The 19,303-nt window shown below is 45.3% G+C and overlaps 1 protein-coding gene across 1 annotated transcript in view; it reads right to left on the bottom strand.

Annotated features, from left to right (window-relative positions):
- The window catches only part of LOC120837820 (ATP-dependent RNA helicase DHX30), a 63,033-nt gene that overhangs the window by 34,902 nt on the left and 8,828 nt on the right, over positions 1 to 19,303 (bottom strand). Inside the window, exons 5-9 of the mRNA XM_040207429.2 lie at positions 15,163 to 15,446; positions 12,094 to 12,353; positions 7,579 to 7,789; positions 6,890 to 7,117; positions 4,395 to 4,550 (exon numbers count right to left, since the gene is read on the bottom strand). Coding sequence (XP_040063363.1) covers positions 4,395 to 4,550; positions 6,890 to 7,117; positions 7,579 to 7,789; positions 12,094 to 12,353; positions 15,163 to 15,446 — 1,139 coding nt within the window. The remainder of the gene's footprint in view (positions 1 to 4,394; positions 4,551 to 6,889; positions 7,118 to 7,578; positions 7,790 to 12,093; positions 12,354 to 15,162; positions 15,447 to 19,303) is intronic.

The raw sequence follows: 19,303 nt of genomic DNA on the forward strand, positions 1-19,303 counted from the left end.
AACAGCCCAGCCTAGATAAGCTGTTAAAATATCTTCAAGGTCAATGAGGCTTTGTATGTTGTATGTTGAACATCTCTCATTTTCTGCTTGTTTACTACAGAAAAACCAACACAAAACAAACTCTGGCATCACATGAAAAGACAATCCTAGCATACAATTTAAAAGTAATTGAGCTATCTGGTCTTAATCATTTAGATTTCTAGAGATTTGTAACTTACACCTAGTTTGGGTTCACTGCAGAAGTACCCCAGATACTGTTTTTCTAGAAAATATTTGGGCAAAAGTTCCTTTGAAATCTAGCAAACAACCACAAGATTTTTTAAAAAATTGACGATGGTTGGTATCATCACCTGGGATGTTTGACATGGACTAATCCTGATCATACCAGTACAATATCACAAAAGCAAACCTAGAGCAAGGTTTTGTAGAAATAAAGGTGCATTTGGACCACTGAAAACTGTCTCAGGCAGGCCATTCCAGTCATCTATGGATATTACAAAAAACAAGAACTTAAAAACCTCCAAACATTTCGTATAGGGATAAATATGCTTTTTTTCAATAATAAGTGGATTAAAAAAAAAAAGTTACATATCAGCCAGCAGTAGCAATAGTAGACATAGTAAAAAAAACAGCTATTGTCACTTATACTACTAAGACAAAGCTTTCACCATATTTTGGACAGCTAAATAACAATAGCGACACCACCGCCATTTTCTAGGATGGTTCTCAAGTACCTCGGGTTAAGAAAAGGCCAAATATTTACATGCCCTTTTCCTCGTAAACTGCCAGGTGTAATTAGTAGGGGCGTGCTAATACTGATAGTAGTTATCAAATCAACAACCAACTTGAAGAAAAAAAAAATAAACAAACCCTGTATACTGAACATGGTTAAAATTGTGCACAAATAGAAAGGTACAGAGAAGAGGGAAGAGAGAAGAGACAAGCGCAAACTCACAACTCGATGTATTGATGGAAGAAAAAAGAACAGCCCTCGGTATCAGCTCGAGCCGAGGCCACACTCGCACGGGGGCACCCGAGCACGCGGAGGACACACACCATCAACCACATTCGAACGACTGTAGAAAGGCTATTTCCTTGTCGGTTAAAGCCACAGAAGGATGGCTGACACAACGCTCGCCTAAGCGGAGTATACTAAAGGCTTCAAAAATTTCGCGAGTGTGTTTTTCGGTGAATCTGCCAATTATCGAGGTCTTTTGTAAAGATGGTGTACACTTACACGCTTAACAATGCAGAGGTAGGTGACCCCCCACTGTTGAATTTAGAGAAAGATTGTGCTCCCTTAACCGGTCATTAATACACCGTCCCGTCTGTCCTACGTAGGATCTGCCACAGGAAAGGGGAATGCTATAAACCACTCTGGTTGAACAGGGCACGTAAGGGCGGACGTGTTTTGTGCGGCACCTGTGTTTTGTAATATTTTCTATTTTTGCTCGAACTTTAGAACAAATTTGACCCATTTTTTGGGGTGCTGACATCACTAAGGGGACTCCGTACCTATTGGCTACCTGTTTAAGATTGTGGGATATTCTGTGTATATACGGAACCACCACCACTCTGTATACTGAATTAATTAATGAATAGCAATATTATTTGTAGGAATTTTTCAAAGTGTGCTGCAAATGAGAATATATTATGTGCAGAGCATGCTAAGGATGTGCGAACAGCGATTTTTCAGCTCGAAACATATATGAAGCAAACATAGTTCTTTTGTACAAATAATTTCGAATTGAATCAAATAATTTTGAAGCAAAGCAATTAGCTTGCAGTCGTCACAACAGTCACGGTAGGAGAGTAGAGAGAACCTCCCAAAGAAAGACAAACAACAATATTTGGATGGTTCTCTACCATAATCAATCACCAGAAACCCTGTACAATTATTCTCATTTGAATGCTACAGTCATGTCTCATTAATAACGCTTTGGTGTTAGTTATTACAAATGCAATTCATAACAGATTAGGGTGACCAGACGTCCCGTTTTTGAGGTTCACTTCTGCCGTCCCGTCTTTTTGTCACCAGAAACCCTGTACAATTATTCTCATTTGAATGCTACAGTCATGTCTCATTAATAACGCTTTGGTGTTAGTTATTACAAATGCAATTCATAACAGATTAGGGTGACCAGACGTCCCGTTTTTGAGGTTCACTTCTGCCGTCCCGTCTTTTTGTCCCAATAAAGAATCATGTCCCGTTTTCGGGACACAATTCTTTTTTTCTTTTTTTTATATATATAAGTGCACAGACTTTTACAACCCAGTCTTGCAGGATAAAGTCCTGCTTAGGAACCTTCAGTCGTCGGGAAAATACGCACACACCAACAAAGGACCCGAAGCAGGACCTTCCAAGTGAGTGCATGCAACTGAACCTTGAGTGGGACTGTTCCCTAGGACCTAGGGCATTAGTGCAATATGGTAGTTTTGAAATGAGAGCAGTTACAGTTATTTTATTAAAGATTTTCTCACAATCTCAATCTTTAAACAGCGCCCCCTCCGCTGGGATGTCCCGTTTCTTACCTTGAGGAATATGGTCACACTATAACAGACTCAAAAGAGTAGAACTGCTACCCCATTTTTATTGCTAGTTATTGGCTAACCTTGGCTGGTGAACTAATCTCAAGCGTATATTGCATACTGTTTTCGTTGATGTTTCATTTAATTTGAATTAAGGTATGCATCACAGCATTTCAAACTTCAAAAATACTCGAAGCTGACGAAAAGCTCTATGCGATTCAAACTTTGAATCGAATATGTGAATCGAATATGGCATTATTCGCTTATATTCGGAAGTTTTTCATGTCAGCACAACCTTAGATAAAGTGTGCACCTGATGTGGAATACAAAACAAGAAAGCTAAAATGTATAAAAGTTCCGGAGCGCAAAAATAAACAAATAAATAAAAGCAGTTTTTCAACTTTGGACAGTAACCTATCTGCCCTAAGCATTATAGAAGACCCAAAGTGACAGCCATGTGTGGCGTTTTTCCTTGATAAAAGTGTGACCAAACACCACGATACGCCCTCTTTTTTAGAAACGTACAGTGCAGTAAACATAACGATCATGAGAAAACTCAAAAATTCAATCCTTCTAACCGATTATCGTCAAAAATTGACTAGAAACTGATCGTTTCTCGTCTACAAACTGATTGTTACAAGCAGTACGTCGCTATATGTGGTATTGTTATAAGCAGATTGCACTGTATATAAAAAAAACAAAAAAAAACGGACGTACCACAATGTTTGGTTGTAATTTTAAGGATAGAGGTTATATCTGATAAAACTGCCTTAAAAAAAACTTTGGACTCAAAAAAAAAAAAAAATTATCGCTAGGTGGCGCAAGTCACAGCCAAATTCAAAGAGAAAAGCCGCTATGCATCCATCAATCCTATACTAGAGAGCCTAGATTTAAAAGAGGGAGGAAGCAAAACTGAAACCACGGAGACGGCTCCTACGCAGATTGGTATGTTTATGTCTGTTTACACAGCCGGAAGTTAGTCTGCCTCAGTGGGCGTCTGGTGCCTCAGCTGTAGATCAGCAATTTAGCCAGTGCGGTACAACCGCTAACCTGGGGTCTTTAACAGGCACCATGCAGTAGTGATACTTGATCGCACGCTGGTACGATGCTCATCCAGATGGAAACGGGCAGGGGAGGGGATTGAACCCATGATCCCTGTATTCTGCAGCACAAGCTTTCGCGCCACGTGCTCCGAGCTGGTGTGCATTACCACTCAGCCACCGATCGCTGAGTGCATGATCGGCCACTGATCATGCAGTCGCCGACTTTTTTTTAGTGTGACAAGTGCGTTTTACAATGAAGCTTCAGTTTAAAACGAAGAGGCCTTACTTTTGAATAAAAATTAGGCATGGCACAAAATTCCGGTTTCCCAACAATTCGTATCTGTGAGCGGCGCAAACGGGATGTTTGCATTATGATTCCAGATTAGACTGCGTCACGATCTTGGTTAAATCTGCGTGCTAAAAAATTTCTGAAATTCATTTTTTTTTTTTTTCTGTGCGCCTGCGAGCTAGAGTTTTGTGGAACTGTAAGACCAAAATGGGTTTCTCGCATTATCTGTCCAACATCCATGCACTAACACCAAAAGAAAAAACAGCTCTTTTGTCAGCTCCGCACTGACCGCGCGTCCTCCGCTGAACTTATAAAATATTAGAAAGACCAAACTCAAGAAATTCGATTAGCGAATCAAACTACTGAGCAACTTACTAAGCGATTCGCATATTCGAAAATTCGTACACCCTTAAAACTGAGTGGTTCATAGAGGCCAATGGATCCCGCACCTCCAGTAAATTGACCAAAAACGCACATTTCACTTCCTTGGCCTCCCGGTACGAGTCCTGCAATTCCTAGAGCTCCACCCTCACCTTGCTCACGACGGGCGGCACCATCTGGAGGCGGCGGATGTCGTCGAGAAAGTACTGCTTCACAGGGTGGATCTTGCCTGGTATCTTCAGCATGGGTGCCCCGCCAAAGTATCTCGAGAACTTCTGGGCACTCACCGTAGCGCTCATCACCACCACCTGTCGGGCAGTCAAGCGGGTGAACGAAGTCCTACAAACATACCATGTTCCTACTTTCACAACATCAGTGACTCTGTTACGTATCATTTCACCTTAAGTCCAGACACAGCCAACAGCACAGGCTGATGGGACAATCTGGCAGCATCAAAAGCACATCATCATAATTTTCGTGATGTTTCAGTGTGTCTATCATCGCTGAACCAATCATAAATGAAAAGGCCCAGCGACTTGCGCTTTTGACGCTGCTCGATTGGTCTTATTACCTCGTAGCGTCGGCTGCATCTGGACTTAAACTGAAATGAAGTATAGCATACTGCGAGTATGAAGACAAGAATTCCCAAACTTTTTAATTTTAAGCAGTGTGTCGAACCGAAAAAAATACGGGTTCGGTTACGGTTCAGGTTCAGGTAAATTTATTTTGTTCCGGTTCAGTTCCGGTTCAATTAATTCGATCCGCAAACCGGTTCGGAAATTATAAATGACAAATTGCAACATCAAAATAAATTACAAATAAAACATCTGAAATCAGCACATACGAAACGAGATACATCATAGTGTAAGGCTCAGGGATTTCTACCAGGAATGGTTTCTTTATGTGCACTCAAAGGTTACCTCACCGACGTTTACGCATTCGGACTTCATCTAATTGGGTCCAACGCAGTAGCTGTAAAATCCGCGACCTCCTTACAAACCCACTTACAAGTAGAACTCGCTAACTATCCCGCCACCTCGGCGTGTAAGCAATTGAAGGAACAGTGGGGAGAAAATACAGCTTTCTTTATTTGAACTAGCCTTCGGTAACTCAAATTAGACCCTTAAAGAGGTTTTCATTAAACAGATACGGAATATGAAAAGCACTTCACCGAACGCAATGCCAGAAGGACGTAATAGGATAAATATTAAAATAGAAGAGTTTGCTGTCTCAGAAATATGTTATCTTCTAAGTGCCTATACGAAACCGGATGCATTATTATCAAACTCCACAGCCTTTTCTTTTCTCATTCCGATGGAAGCAAGCTTCAAGAACTCGCGCGTTCTAGAAACGTGTTATGAAGTGAGCACACACCAGCATTTAGGATTTACGGGATTGTAGGAAAATGAAATCCCGTGACGAGATTTTTTTTTTCTGCACAGCCTTCCATTTCTTTTTCTTCCGTGCAAGCCGCGACCAGCGCAATACTGGTTTCTATGTCAAGATTCATAGATGCAGCGTTTGTCAAGATTCATGGATGCAGCGTTTATATTCCTAAGACTGAGTGGAGAAGAAAAATATGTAAGCGAGGTGTGTGTCAGTTGACGGCACTTCAAAAACAAATGGCATTGATAGCACATTCATTGTCAACAGCGTGTGGCTGAACCGTTTTGACATGAGCCGGTAACCATTATTTTTTTTCCGGTTCAGTTCCGGTTCGGGTTCATCGTGATAACAATATAACGGTTCGGGTTCGGGTTCAGTTTTGGAAGAAATACCGGTTCGGTTCCGGTTTTTGGTTCGGTTCGGTTCTGGTTCGACACCCTGATTTTAAGGAATGCCTATTTCTTATCTCTCTCTAATAGCAGTCGGGGAACTCCACCTGATCTCAAAATTAATGCAACCAAGCACTGCAGAAGCCTATACAGGCTTTACAAAGATAAATGCAAGTGCCAAGGAATGTTTGCCACATAGTTATGCATCCATGAACAGCTTGGGGAGCTTGGGGGTTTCCCCAAGCACACTTGGGTGTTTTCTCTGTGTTTTCCCAAGCTCCCTCGGGGTTTCCCCAAATTCCTAGGAAGCCAGTTTGAGAACCCGCACTGTATAGGACTCCGGGAATGAAGGTCACTGCCAATCTTAATCCCGAGGAGCAGAAATCCATATTGCCGCGCGCAGGGCTGAGAAAGCAACACTCGGTCACGGACCTCCAGAAAGTTCTCGTTTATTCATGCACCGCACATAACTTCTATCATTTATTCCTGCTTTTGTTTTCTAGAAAGTGCGTGTTCATTCTTGCCCCGAGCACGCGACGCTTGAGCCGCTTTCGCCGAATCTTCGAGATAACGACGTACTCTAGATAAGAGGCCGCCCGCGACCTTGTCGAGTCAGTTTTCGCCTCAGCGTTCGATCGTGCTGCTTCGCCGCCTTCGACGCCCGCAACGTTCTGTTATTATTCATTCTTTTTCCTTTTATTTTCGGGCACAAGTTCGCCCCATTAAACTTTCAGTTTACTCGGTCATTCACCGCCTCGTCACTTGTCATCCGTGACAATATTTCAATGTGGTGGCAATGATGCCTCACGCAACCTCCGCTTCGCTTCGAGGCACGACAAAGCGACGCGGAGGGGCCCTCGATGGAACCTCACCTGGAGCGTGGGGTTCACCCGGAGCACGTCTCGAAGCAGCACGAGCAGGAAGTCGGTGCAGACGTCCCGCTCGTGCACCTCGTCCACCAGAACGTGGGAGATGCCCCGCAGGGTAGGGTTCCCCTGCAGGTGGCGCAGCAGGATGCCCGTCGTGCAGAAGAGGACGCCCCCCCGCCGGCGGAGCAGCTGCTTGCTCAGCCGCACCTGGAACCCGACCGACTCGCCCAGCTGCGATGGAAGAAGGAAGAGTAGAGACACCTTTCCGATGTTGCTGTAATGCAACTCTGGTTCACCTCATTGCCTTACTGCACTGCCCTTCCTCTCCGGGAGAACGAGAGTGCAGCAACGGTTTTTCTGCTGTGCTCAGTTTTTCTAGCTCTGCCTAGAAACACCGTACAAGCTACGCTTCGGCGTAACGATGCAATCTATGTTGCCAGTTATCTGAAACTTTGTCCGAAATACCAGAAAACAATCTTCTGTCCTCTACAAATGTTAAAACGGTCTGCGGGAAATCGAAAGGACATAGCCCGAGCTTCCCCACGCCGTATCCAAACTTAAGCTCGAGAAGGATGCGGCACTTTTGAATCGTAACTACTGCCAATGGGCCTTTCCCAAAAAATCCCAGGTCGGTAGCGTAGGGAAGGAATGTGCAGTCACTTTAAAATGTGAAGGGACGACTGGGCACCCACCTCCTCTCCCCTCTCCTTGGCGATGCGCGCGGCCATGCTGATGGCGGAAATCCGGCGCGGCTGAGTCACCACGACGTTGCACCTGGCGCCCTCGTCCCTGCTGATGAACTCCTCGAAGATGAACTGCGGCACCTGCGTCGTCTTGCCAGACCCGGTCTCGCCGGTGAGCACGACGACCCGGTTGTTCTCTATGGTGCGCACAATCTGTTCCCTGGACAAAGGTGGGGGAGAGAGGAAAACTAATTAGGGATCTCGGCATAAGCTGCTACACGAGTGGATTAAGGAATGCAAGACACCTCTCTTTTCATAAGAGCGAAACCCGCGTCGTCGCACCAAAACCTCGTTGCCGAGAGCACACGCAAGGCACATCGTATGCAACGTGCGACAACACGAAGCTAGGATGCATGCTAAACTTTAAAGAGGTACCACGGAAATAAGAAGCACGAAAGATGAGGGGAAGTATACGACTACACAAGACAAGCGCATTGTATTTCTCACGCTTTCTATTTTCGTGATGTTTAAACAACTAAGCCAACAAATTATTTTGCTTGAAGAGGTATTCCAGTGATTCTCTGAGCTACCCCAACTAAGTATATATTCTGAACCCCCCCCCCCCCTTCCCCTCCTTGGCCTTTAATCTTTCTGGCACGCTTTTTGTCATCGAAAAATTAGGAAGTTCTTGCGAGATCGGCAAACAAAAATGATGGCGAAACCAACATTCAAATAGACCCCTGCTTTTCGGTGGTGCCTGCAGTTCAGCAGGCTGTCCAGGAAAACTAAGTATGCCATAATTGTGAAATCACCCGAGACCGTGGTGACAACAGAAAAACGACAGGAAGGGGGAAAGAGGTCTCGGCTACGTATGCCACAGACTTGTTTCGTGCTGCTGTGCGAGGTCTGGAGTGAACATCAAATGCATGCATTTGACACCATCAAACTTCTTGTACTTAGTTGAAAAGAAAGTTTACTGCCCAAAGAGCAAACATCTGCCTGCCACTGGCATCACTCTTTTATTGTCGCCACAATAACGACAAAAAATGTTAATTTAATAACTTTTTGCGAAAATGACAATATATTGAGTTCCTAGTTAAACAATGTTTGTTGATGTGCCTGGTAAATTCTGAGGCAAATCAAAAACCATAAAGAGAACGTCCGAGTACCCCTTTAAGGACTGACACACGGAAGACTCATTAATTCAAACTCCAGGAAGCCACAATTTTTGTTTAAAATATCAAAAATATAATTTTTTTTTAGTACATACTACAGACCATAGGGACCTGACAGGATGGGCAAAAAAAGATATTGCATGCACATCAAGCATGACAATCAATGCCACGATCACAAGGCAAACGTCACTATTTGACGCTGAAAGTGTTCCGACCTCACACTCATGCACGCACAAAAAAAGAAACGTCACTATAAATCAGCTTATGTGATAGTTACAGTGTCAAAAATGTATGACACTTATAAACCTTAACCTTATACAAAAATATTTATACACATGCACACAAAAAGCACAGCAAGCAAGCAGTGAAAAAAGAAAAAACAATTCTCCTATATTTAAGAATTAGACAACGCTTTCCAATGATGCTGTAAAATCTGCACTAGAAAATAATTCACGAGGCAATAAATTCCAATCACTTACAGTCCGAGTGATATATGAAAACTTGAATACATTAGTACGTGCAAAATATTGAGTTAAAGAGGATTCATGATTATGTCTTGGTGACCTAGTAGAAAGCTGACTTAACCCTTTCATGGTCACTGACGTACCTGTACGTCAGCGCAGGAGCATCCCGCATGGTTGCTGACGTACCTGTACGTCCGCGACTGCTCGTTCAAAACTTCGCGCCTCTGCTTGAACGGGTGCGTTCGCCAGTATGTGCTGCCATCTGGTAGGTTTGTAGGGAACTACGACCATATAACTCCGGTCGTGTTTGTTTTGGTGCGGCTTTTTGAAATGGTAAAACTGGACGCTCCATGCAAGTGATACTTTCGAGATGGCTGCGCGTGCCGACTGCTCCGGAGATAGCGTAGCGGAGATGGGAGCGATGGCTCTTCGGGTTCAGACTTTGAACCCTTCTCGAACTCCGAGCCAGAATAACCAAAATAAAGCGTTCACAAATGCACCTGCAAGAAGCCATTAGTTCTAGGCATTTGCTTTAGAACAGTTACTGCTGCAGACACCAGCCCCACAGGCGCACACTTTCCCCGTATAAAAGATTTGAAGTAAATAAGGAAAATAAAGCAATGACGAACGCACGTGCAAGAAGCCATTTGTTTTAGGCTTTTGCTTTAGAACAGTTACCGCTGCAGAAGCAGGCATAAGCGGCACCTGGAACACCATTCCCTGCATTCTCCTTGATGCTTGGGTAATTTAGCAATAGGTCTGTTCAGCAGATAAGTTATCAATAGGCACCATTTTCGATCAGTAGACAGTCAGGCAGATAATAAAGGTTTCTTAAAGGTTTGCCACCGTGCGACCCGGGTAGGGCCATATCCGCTCTCCTCGGGCGGCGATCTCGTCACGTGTGTCTACTTTCCGCCGGCTCCTCGAGGCGAGTCTATGTTGTGTGCTAAACAGCACACGATGTCGTTTAATCCTCTCCTCGGGAAGAAACTGCGTCGTGCGAATACACCATTAACATTTCCGAACAACACCCTACCTCTACGAACTCTTGTAATGTAGTAAGTAAGAACAAACCCACTTTACGATAACACAGAGGTTCGGGTGAGTTGGTTGCTCATGACGTACAGGGGGAAAGGCACACCCGGAAACAGTCACTCCCTCCCGACGCCGACGCGTTATGGTTGCAGCGACGCGGATGTGTTATGCAAACGCGTTACGGTTCGATGTTGACGCCGCTCAAGCCGGAAACAAGCGCCTAAAAGCTGCGCTATAAAAAAATAAATAAATAAATAACATCGACCTGCCGGTTTTGTCTAGTACTCTTGCAAATTCATGAACGGTGATCCTAATTGGGTGGTGGTTGAAAAGCCTTTTCTGAATCCGTGTCAAACTCTGTCAGTATGTTGTTTGCGCATTAAATATTCGCTAATGGCGTTACCTATAATATGCTTAAGCAGCTTGCAACACATAAACGTTAACGAGATGGGTTGGTAATTGCTCGATGAAAAGGGGTCCCCTTTCCTAAAAACAGGTACAACACGCGCTGTAAGCCAGTCATTGGATAATACGCCGTCATAGAATAATTCATCTAAATATAATGCAGGATAAAATAATGATTTGCCATGTGAATAGCTAAACATACATAGTATATATCTGATGATATCCTCTATATAGCTAGGCCTACTGATCATAAGCAGGCATGTCACAGATAAAACATTTGTCAAATATAAGACCCCAGTTTATTTATACCTCAAAAATGTTGTTTACTGTGGACTGTTCAGACAGCACATGACAACTCAAAACAAATTAACTTTGTTCATGAGGCCAAGTTGTCTAATGTGAACAATTAAGCAGGGGACATATGAGCAATGAAAACGGGCACAGCGCGGCAATTTTTATAGCAACTTGAGTGGATGCTGTGATGTGGACCTATGCCATGCCGCCACGTCACAGCGTCTGTGAAAGTTGCTATGAAAATTTCCGCGTTGTGCACGTTTTCACAGCACATGGTGCCCTGCATGAGCAACGTTGAGTGCGCTTCTCACCGAGCACCGATGTACTGCAGAGAAGCAAGCTTTGCGAGTGTTGCGCCTCTGCAACACTCGCAAAGCTTGCTTCGAGAACAAAACACATGAATTGCACGAAAACGCCGTTCAAATTAAGCGACTTATGAATACATTAAAAAGATAGTGGGACCACCAAAACTTTTAAATTTTTTTTTTTTTAATTAGCCATAAGTACCAAATAAGAGAGTTTGAATCATCGAGAGCCTACTGTGTGCTTTGTGATTGGTTTGTTAAGACACTCGCCCCTTCTCTCAAATCTTGGTTTGTTTGGCCCCTTTTTATTGGAATACTGAAAAGCCACGCCCTCCTTTCTTAAAGGCAAAACGAGGAGTTTACACGCCAAAGCAACAAACGGCATTTTTCATACCCTAACAGAGGACTGAAGATTGAATTTGACCATTTGAGGATGTTCTGATGTGCAGCCGAAATCTCGATTACACAGGGCCTTTGCCGCATTTAAGAATACGTCAGATTGTGCGCACTTTGGCCAAACCTAAAACTTGGCAACTTGGGATCCGAGGGTCGGCGCTTTGCCAAGGTGCCACCAAGGAGGCGATGCCCACCTTTCTTAGTAGCTCCCTCTTTCCGTCCTTCGCTACACCACAACATGGGAATGGAGAGGAGGAAACTAGAGAGCTTCTGCCATTCAGAAATTGGGGTTTACCGACTGGCTTTTCACTTAAAGGTCTGGAGCGATAGGTCCACTTGGCTTTTTAAGGCCAAAGTCCCATGGAAACTGAGCACAAGGAATATCATAGGCCCAACCTTCTATGCTCTCGCACTTCCCAACATGTACATTACAAGGAAAAGGCAAATCACCTGTATTCGTAGATTGGAAGGGATCTCCTGACCGCATTCATAGAGGAATTGCTTTCTGAAGAAGCTTCCTCAAGGTTAAAGTAGAGTTCTTTGCTCCTCTCGAAGTCAAACTCCTCGCTCGTCACGGACAGCGGCCGTCCAGTCATGATGTCTCGCATCGGCTCGGCTACGGATCCGTTCAGGTCATTGGAGTCGACGTCCAGGTCGTCCTCGAGGGTGTCTTCGGTATCTGGCAGTGGTTTGGCGTTTGACACGACCGTCTGCAACACAACGCGGAGACAGGGGGACATTCCACGAAGGAAAAGTTATAATTTCAAGCGAGCTGTACACAGATTCACTCCTAAACTAACAGCATTACCTCTGTCTGCTCTTGGTGAAAAATTTGAGACTAAAAGAAATTATCATTGGCTAAAAGTGAAGACCTTAGTCCTTTTGTGTGGGCAATAGAAGGCCCATGAACAAGATGGCTATATTACTCAAAATCTCCATCAATCTTTATCATCTTGAACCTCATGCACAGCCAGGATGTGGTTAAAACTCGTCCTAGAGCAGAATCTAAAAATGAATTCAGATCAGAACCTAAATAGGTTTATCACACAGTTGAAACTCGATTTTATGAAATTTACAATTAAAGAAACAAATTCTAATTTCTCTATAGATTCTCATTGGGCTCCATCCATTTGTTAACTAGAAATAAAGAAATAAATTGGATTTTCAATCCAATCTAATGAAGCACTCCCGGAAAAAAAACTGAATCCGAAGGGCAATTTCAGGAGTATTCTGCTTAGAATGACTCGGAGTTTGTTGCCAGCGGGCCAGCATAAAGATTGCACGACCCTATTTTCGTTTCTACGGAAAAACAAAGTTGGCACTCCATGCTTTTCGTCGATTCTAACAGACAGTACTGGCTGTTTCATGGCCTTTCTCTGATGTTGCATGCAACAGATGGCACTGATGGAGTTCGCCAGTCGTTCGGTTTCGGTTCGGTTGCGTTCGATAGCGGTCTGCCCTCTCATTAGGCCTAACGACAGGTGCGGCCGGCGCGACGGACAACAACGGCAGGGCATTGCTAGAGTGTGCCTCGCCAAGACAAGAACGGAAGAGAGGTTTTCAGTCATCGTAATTTCCAGTACAAGCTTTCCACAAGGCACTTCCTTGTCTCGTGACCTTCGATTGTCCGAGGCATCTTAAAGGCCTACGACCAGACTCGAGATTCAAGGCAGAGATCCTCCTGGAAGGAGGAAGCAGGTAACGGTAGACAATGAAAAAGGGGGGAGAGGAGGAAGCGGGGGAAAAGCGTGAACTGGTCGTCGGTCTTGAACTACTAGTGAGAAGGGGAAGGGGGGGGGGGGGGCGAATGTGGTGGTGATGGTGGTGGGGGGACGAGAGCGATCTTCCACCCCCTCCCCCATGCTGTTTCCATTACATTTTTAAAATATCCGGAAGGTTGATGGTTCACCCTGCACCTCCCCCTGGTCTGACACCACTGTCGATCGTGTATGCACAACCAACGCCTGACGCAATACGAGTGCACGTTGGATGTTAGGTACCGGAAAGAGATGCCGATGCCATGAAATGAAGCCCCGAAGAACAAATATATATTTCCTGGAGAGTTCCAAAGTTTTCTTCTTGCACTAGCGGTACGGGTAGTCTTCACAGACTATATTTATGCGCGCGTGTATACGCCGTTGCATTAAAACTAGGTTTGTAGAATTTAATGCTCGAAATATACCATTTTCGATTTATCCAAATTCCCGATTTAACGAAGTAATTCGCAGCTCCTTTCAGCTTTGTTAATTTTAGTTTTAACTGTATCTTCCTAGCTTCTGCGATCCCAGCGTGGTTAAAAACAAACGAAGTACTCCATGTGCTCATTCGTTTTAAGCTCTTTTCATGGTGCTGAGCCTTTTTTTTTATTCCACGGAATGCCGGTCCAAACCTTGGTGGCCATTTCCCTCTTTAGATTAGGGGTGTCTAATCACAACCATTTTGTCTCCGTTTGTAAACCCTCAATATTTTCATTTATTTTCGCTCACCTTTCGACGGGGTACAATGATAAAATGTATGGCAAACTGCCAGGCAATTATGTTGCCTACGTGAAACCTTCCAGCATCAATAATGTTTAGCAATACTCTCAAGTTTCCAGACGCCAGATACCTACATCCACGGCGCTCTTCGTCAGGTAGTTTAAAGCGTACCTCGTGTACACTTGACAGCCGTTCCTAGAAGAAGGCAACACTACCGCTTAATCGGGCTGATTAACCCGGCGATCTTCCAGAGCCTTCCATACTCTCGAGCTCTTCTCCCTCAGTGTGCACAGGTGGCCGAGCTCCTCCTTGCCTACACCCCTAATCACAAGGTCTTCCCGTTAACCAATTAGCATCCAGCACCTTGCTCCACCTCTCCCATCCGTCAACCAATCAGTCTGCAGCTGCGCGGCCACGCTTTTATCCAGGTTTTACTTTTGGACTTCATGAAATGCCGAACACCTAGGCACAAAATGTTTCACTTTAATAGGCAATGGTACAAGAGTTAGCCATTGTGCCCCGTCCCTGACCCTTTACCATTAAAAAATGGGAAATTCGCTTTAATTGTTGCATACTTGTACAAGGGTGCCGAGCTTCACATTAAAAACTTACGTGTGATGGCAGCCACTATAGTCAGATACAAGCTCAGAATGCACCAGAAGCTTTTCCTCCAGCCTATGCTTTCCGTCTCCAATCCCGTGACTCAGGGTCCCGTGAGCGTGCCCAGCCGAAGCGTGATAAAGGGCAGTGAGTGCATGCTGAAGACAGAGAATTCTTGGCACACTCTCAACTTGTATAAGACTAGGTGCATCTTGGGACAATTACAATATGCGAAGCCCAGGTAGAAATTTCCGTTCCCTACTTCTACTGCAGTCATTTCTCTGGGGTCATCCCCTGAGGAGGTGCCTTAGAAGAGTATCGTGCAATTTGTGAACCACAACACACACGCAACCCCGCAAGGCTACTGGGGGGAATTCCTCACAATCTATGAACCGGAACGCAGGCAACCTCACAAAGAGACTCTGGAAACAGGGAGCCGCACCTCAAACTCGTTGAGAAGCTTGCGCATCGTCGGAATGCACGCCAATGGCAGAGAGATCTTAATCGGACCATGCCTAGTGCTCTCCAGGGCCTTTCTCTCCGACTCTGAACAGGTCACGGGACTTCCGTGGCTGTCCACGTGGCCATTGTCCTCGAGGTACTCCAAGAGAGCGGATGCAGCCTGCCTCTGCGCCTCCGACTTGGAATTTCCGCGACCTTCGAATGCGAGGTCGCACGGCCAGCGCACCCGCACCGTCGCCTCCCACGTCAGCATGCCAGAATCTGCTGAGAAACAAACGGGAAAGAAAAATCAAACACCAGAGCTGACCGATCGTCAATAGTAGTTCATCTCTCTGCAAAGTCCCAGACGAACATATTAGCCACTCAAACAGTGTACAGGGTGCTGTACAGGGTTTTGTACAACGAGCTGGTACAGTAAAAAAATGCCACGCGGGGACCCAGGTGCATCGAGCATTTAGAAGGAGGTCCGCTAAAAACTGCCACGTTTCCTGGCGTCACAATGTGACAGCGTACGGACAAGCGTTCTGGAGGCACCTTGTGCGGCATTTTACTTTCTTCAGCTAACGCTCGCTTCGGTACTGCCGCCGACTGCGTGCTCTGGGCATCTGTATATTCATTTATTTAGAGAAACAGGCTACGGCGTCGAAGTGGTATTGTGGATGTCCAACCGTCGCACCAGTAGCGGCCAAGTTTGAAACTAAACTTGTGGGGACGGCAATGAGCCGATTACTTGTTCTTGTTTCCGACGCAGCGTTCGGCTGGGGCTCGTGCCCAGTCATTGAAGCACCAATTGAACGCAAGTCGAAGCCAAACGCAGGCGTGGTGCTTGTGTCCAACCTGTGACCTGAACTCGATCGACGAAGATATTGTGATATTGATATTTATTGCGTGCTCAAAAACACCATAATGGTTTTGACATTGGTGCACCTACAGTACAACCCACTTATTCGCAACTCCAACGCCCTATAGGTGGCGAGACGGTAGTTCCAAGATGGCGGAAGAGACGGGGATGATTCTCCAGGATATCCCGTGCGCCTGCTCGCTGACGCTGTTCAGCGCGCTAAAAATGATTTATTTGTCTACAAATGCGAAGCGATTAGGGAGGGATCATATTACAGGTGACGGAGATGTGGATGCACGTTAGGAAAACTAGCACGCTGTTAATTAAAAGTTGCAGTAACCTCAAATTGCAAAGCTTTGTGGTGAGCGAGTGCGTTTTAGGCACCGGCCACGTTACTGTTAGTGGCAGAATTTTTTTCGGGGTGATGAAGATATGTTAGCGCTTTGCTTGGCCCTTAGTTCTCTAAAAATAGAGCCGCAAACGGTGACCGTCAAGCTTCGGAAGAGCAGCGTTCACAGCATTGATGTCTTCGCATCCCAGCCTCATAACTCGCTGCTCACCGTCTCGGTTTTAGTGTATTGCCACACGCAATCAAACTGCTTTATGGGTATTGATAGAAAGTTTGCTACCACAGGCTACTGTGCGGTGTAGCATTACAACCGCAAGCTCGCGCTGCGCCTTTGAAGCACAATTTTCAGTGTGCTCCAGAAACGTTGCCGTGCACATCACTCTAAAAAAAAAATGTTGTAGTTTTTACATCCTTTGTCACATATACGACACTCCAAAACTTCAGTTCACCGTGCAGCCCACTGACGTCAAACTGACGGCCCCGACTTTTAGGAGAGGCTTGATGACGGCGCAATATAAGATATTAAACAGCTAAAGTACCCATCAAAGAGTACCGAAAAAAAAAAAACAAAAAAAAAAAACGCAGAGGTTTTGCAGTAAAGCCCAGAAAACCCAGATTTTTTTGTTTTTTTTACAGTCCTTTACACTTACTTAAGCTCTTTTAATAAGTTGCACAACTCGACTATCAAGCCGCTCGTGAAAGTTGGTAGCGCCAGTTGAACGTCAGTGCGCTGTACGTTCAACTGAAGTTTAGAGGTGTCGTGCGCTATGCAAAAACTGCCTATTAATATAATCGGCGTGTTTAGGGGTTTTGTTTATTGCTCTATGAAAAATAAATATTTTAATATACCATACATTTTTTGTACCGTGTTATTTGAAACATTGCGGTCCCTCTGGCCAAAACTGCGCGTTCTAAGCTCTCGTCACGAACGGCTGGCTAACACAGACGCGCTCAAAATGCTTCGATCATTTCCCTTTTTGCTTTGTAATATTCTGAAAGCAAGTACGGGCATTCTGTCTTTTTAAAGTGCTTGGAATAAATGCTCATGTTCCTACGGCCTTAAAACGCGAACCCATTCCCGATTTGTGTTGCTCGACATACCTCTTGCACGACGAGTTTTCTCCTACTTATGGCAAAGAATAGACCTTCTGTAAACCGTACTATAGAGTTCTTCATTATTAGCGGGAGCGTTTTCCGTCATGTTGAGCACAGATTGAGCTGGCAGTCATGCACAAGACCAGAATTCCGAAGCTTATGCTATACACGAAAAGTCCCTAACGAAAAAGTTAACATCCCGGTCCTTCGTGCAAGACTGTTGCAAGGCGGAGCACAAGGATTCTTTTTTTAACGCGCTCACTTTTTTCGTTACAACGGTTTCACGCATCAAGGCCGACAGTCCCTGCCACCGTTCCCGCGCCGCCGCCGCCGCTGCCGTCCCCGCTCCTCTGGTTCTCCGTTCGTCCGCGGGAGGGCAAGCGGCGCGCTGGAGTTGCGAATAACGAACACGGAAATAGCGAAATAATGGATATAGCGAATGGATTTCAATTTCCGTTATCATTTGTATACCCGCAATGAGATACAAGCCCGCTTTAAACGGAATACCACGGGAGGCCCGCCACGGATAGAGAAAAAAAGCTACAAGAATGTGCTCAAATTAAGTGCTAAAAACAATATTTTACAGTATATTTATGGAAAATAACTGGAAAAACAAACAGCATATTGATAACGCAACTATGGTGATCACTACGCTTCGTCCAAGCAAGGAAGGAATTCATGCTGTTCGGTAAGTTGTCTTCTTCGCAGTACGCGTGACATGCACCGTTGCGTACGTCGTGTGGGAAATTTCCGAGTTTTCGGCTGTTCCCGTCCGCTCCGCGTTTTTTTTTTTCTCCTCCGCTTTGCCATTGCCATCTGAGTACGGACCTACACAAAAGTACACGGACTACACGAAACCCTACCCGACTGAACCTAGCGCTGCCGACCGTGACTATCCCCAGATTTGGTGAAATATCCCTCCCTGGACCATCAACAGCGAAAAAAAAGGTACTGTCGCTGAAGGTAAAGTGGAAAATCCTGGAAGATGTTCGATTTGGTTTGATGAAATCTGCGATCGCCAAGAAGTATGAGATACCTCAATAGACACTGTCGACTATATTTAAAAAAGCAGACAAAATTGACGCGGCGCTAGACAACGATGCTGCCTGCGCAGATCGCAAAAAGCTACGCAAGCCAATGTACAAGGATGTCAAGGCTACACTCTTTAAATGGTTTCTGGACGCGCGTACCAAAAGTGTCCCGATCAGTGGCCCGATTCTTACCGACAAAGCGCACAATCTGCGGTTCCTCTTCGGGCATAATTTTACGCCTGGAACAGGTTGGTTGCAGAGGTTTAAGAATCAACACAGAATCACCTGCAAAAGCATTGTTGGTGAGGCTGCGTCTGCCGTTGACACGGTGTTCCAAGCTTGGCTGGACAAACAACTCGACCGAATCTTCGCCATGTATGCCAACTGCGACATTTATAACGCACATGAGACCGGACTGTTCTTCCAGCTGCTCCCGGCCAGGACGCTTGCAACAAAAGACGACCGGCACCAAGACAATCAAGGAGCGTGTCACAGTCCTGGTGTGCGTGAATATGGATGGCAGCAACAAGTGCAAGTTGCTGGTCATCGGAAAATCCCATAAACCACAGGGCTTTGGTGCCGCAGTTTATGGAATTTGTGGACGACGGGGGAGCGCTTTCAGGCATGGTTGACCGACTTTGACGACGACATGGCACGCAAGAAACGAAAAGTTCTGCTTCTGCTAGATAACTGTAGCGCGCATCGCACCCATCCGCTGCTTAACGCCATGGAAGTCCTCTTCCTGCCACCAAACACCACGGCCAAGCTTCAGCCAATGGACCAGGGCGTTATTGCGAACTGAAAG

The sequence above is a fragment of the Ixodes scapularis genome, unplaced genomic scaffold (assembly GCF_016920785.2).
Source record: "Ixodes scapularis isolate PalLabHiFi unplaced genomic scaffold, ASM1692078v2 PGA_scaffold8__174_contigs__length_109621045, whole genome shotgun sequence".
NCBI lineage: Eukaryota > Metazoa > Arthropoda > Arachnida > Ixodida > Ixodidae > Ixodes > Ixodes scapularis.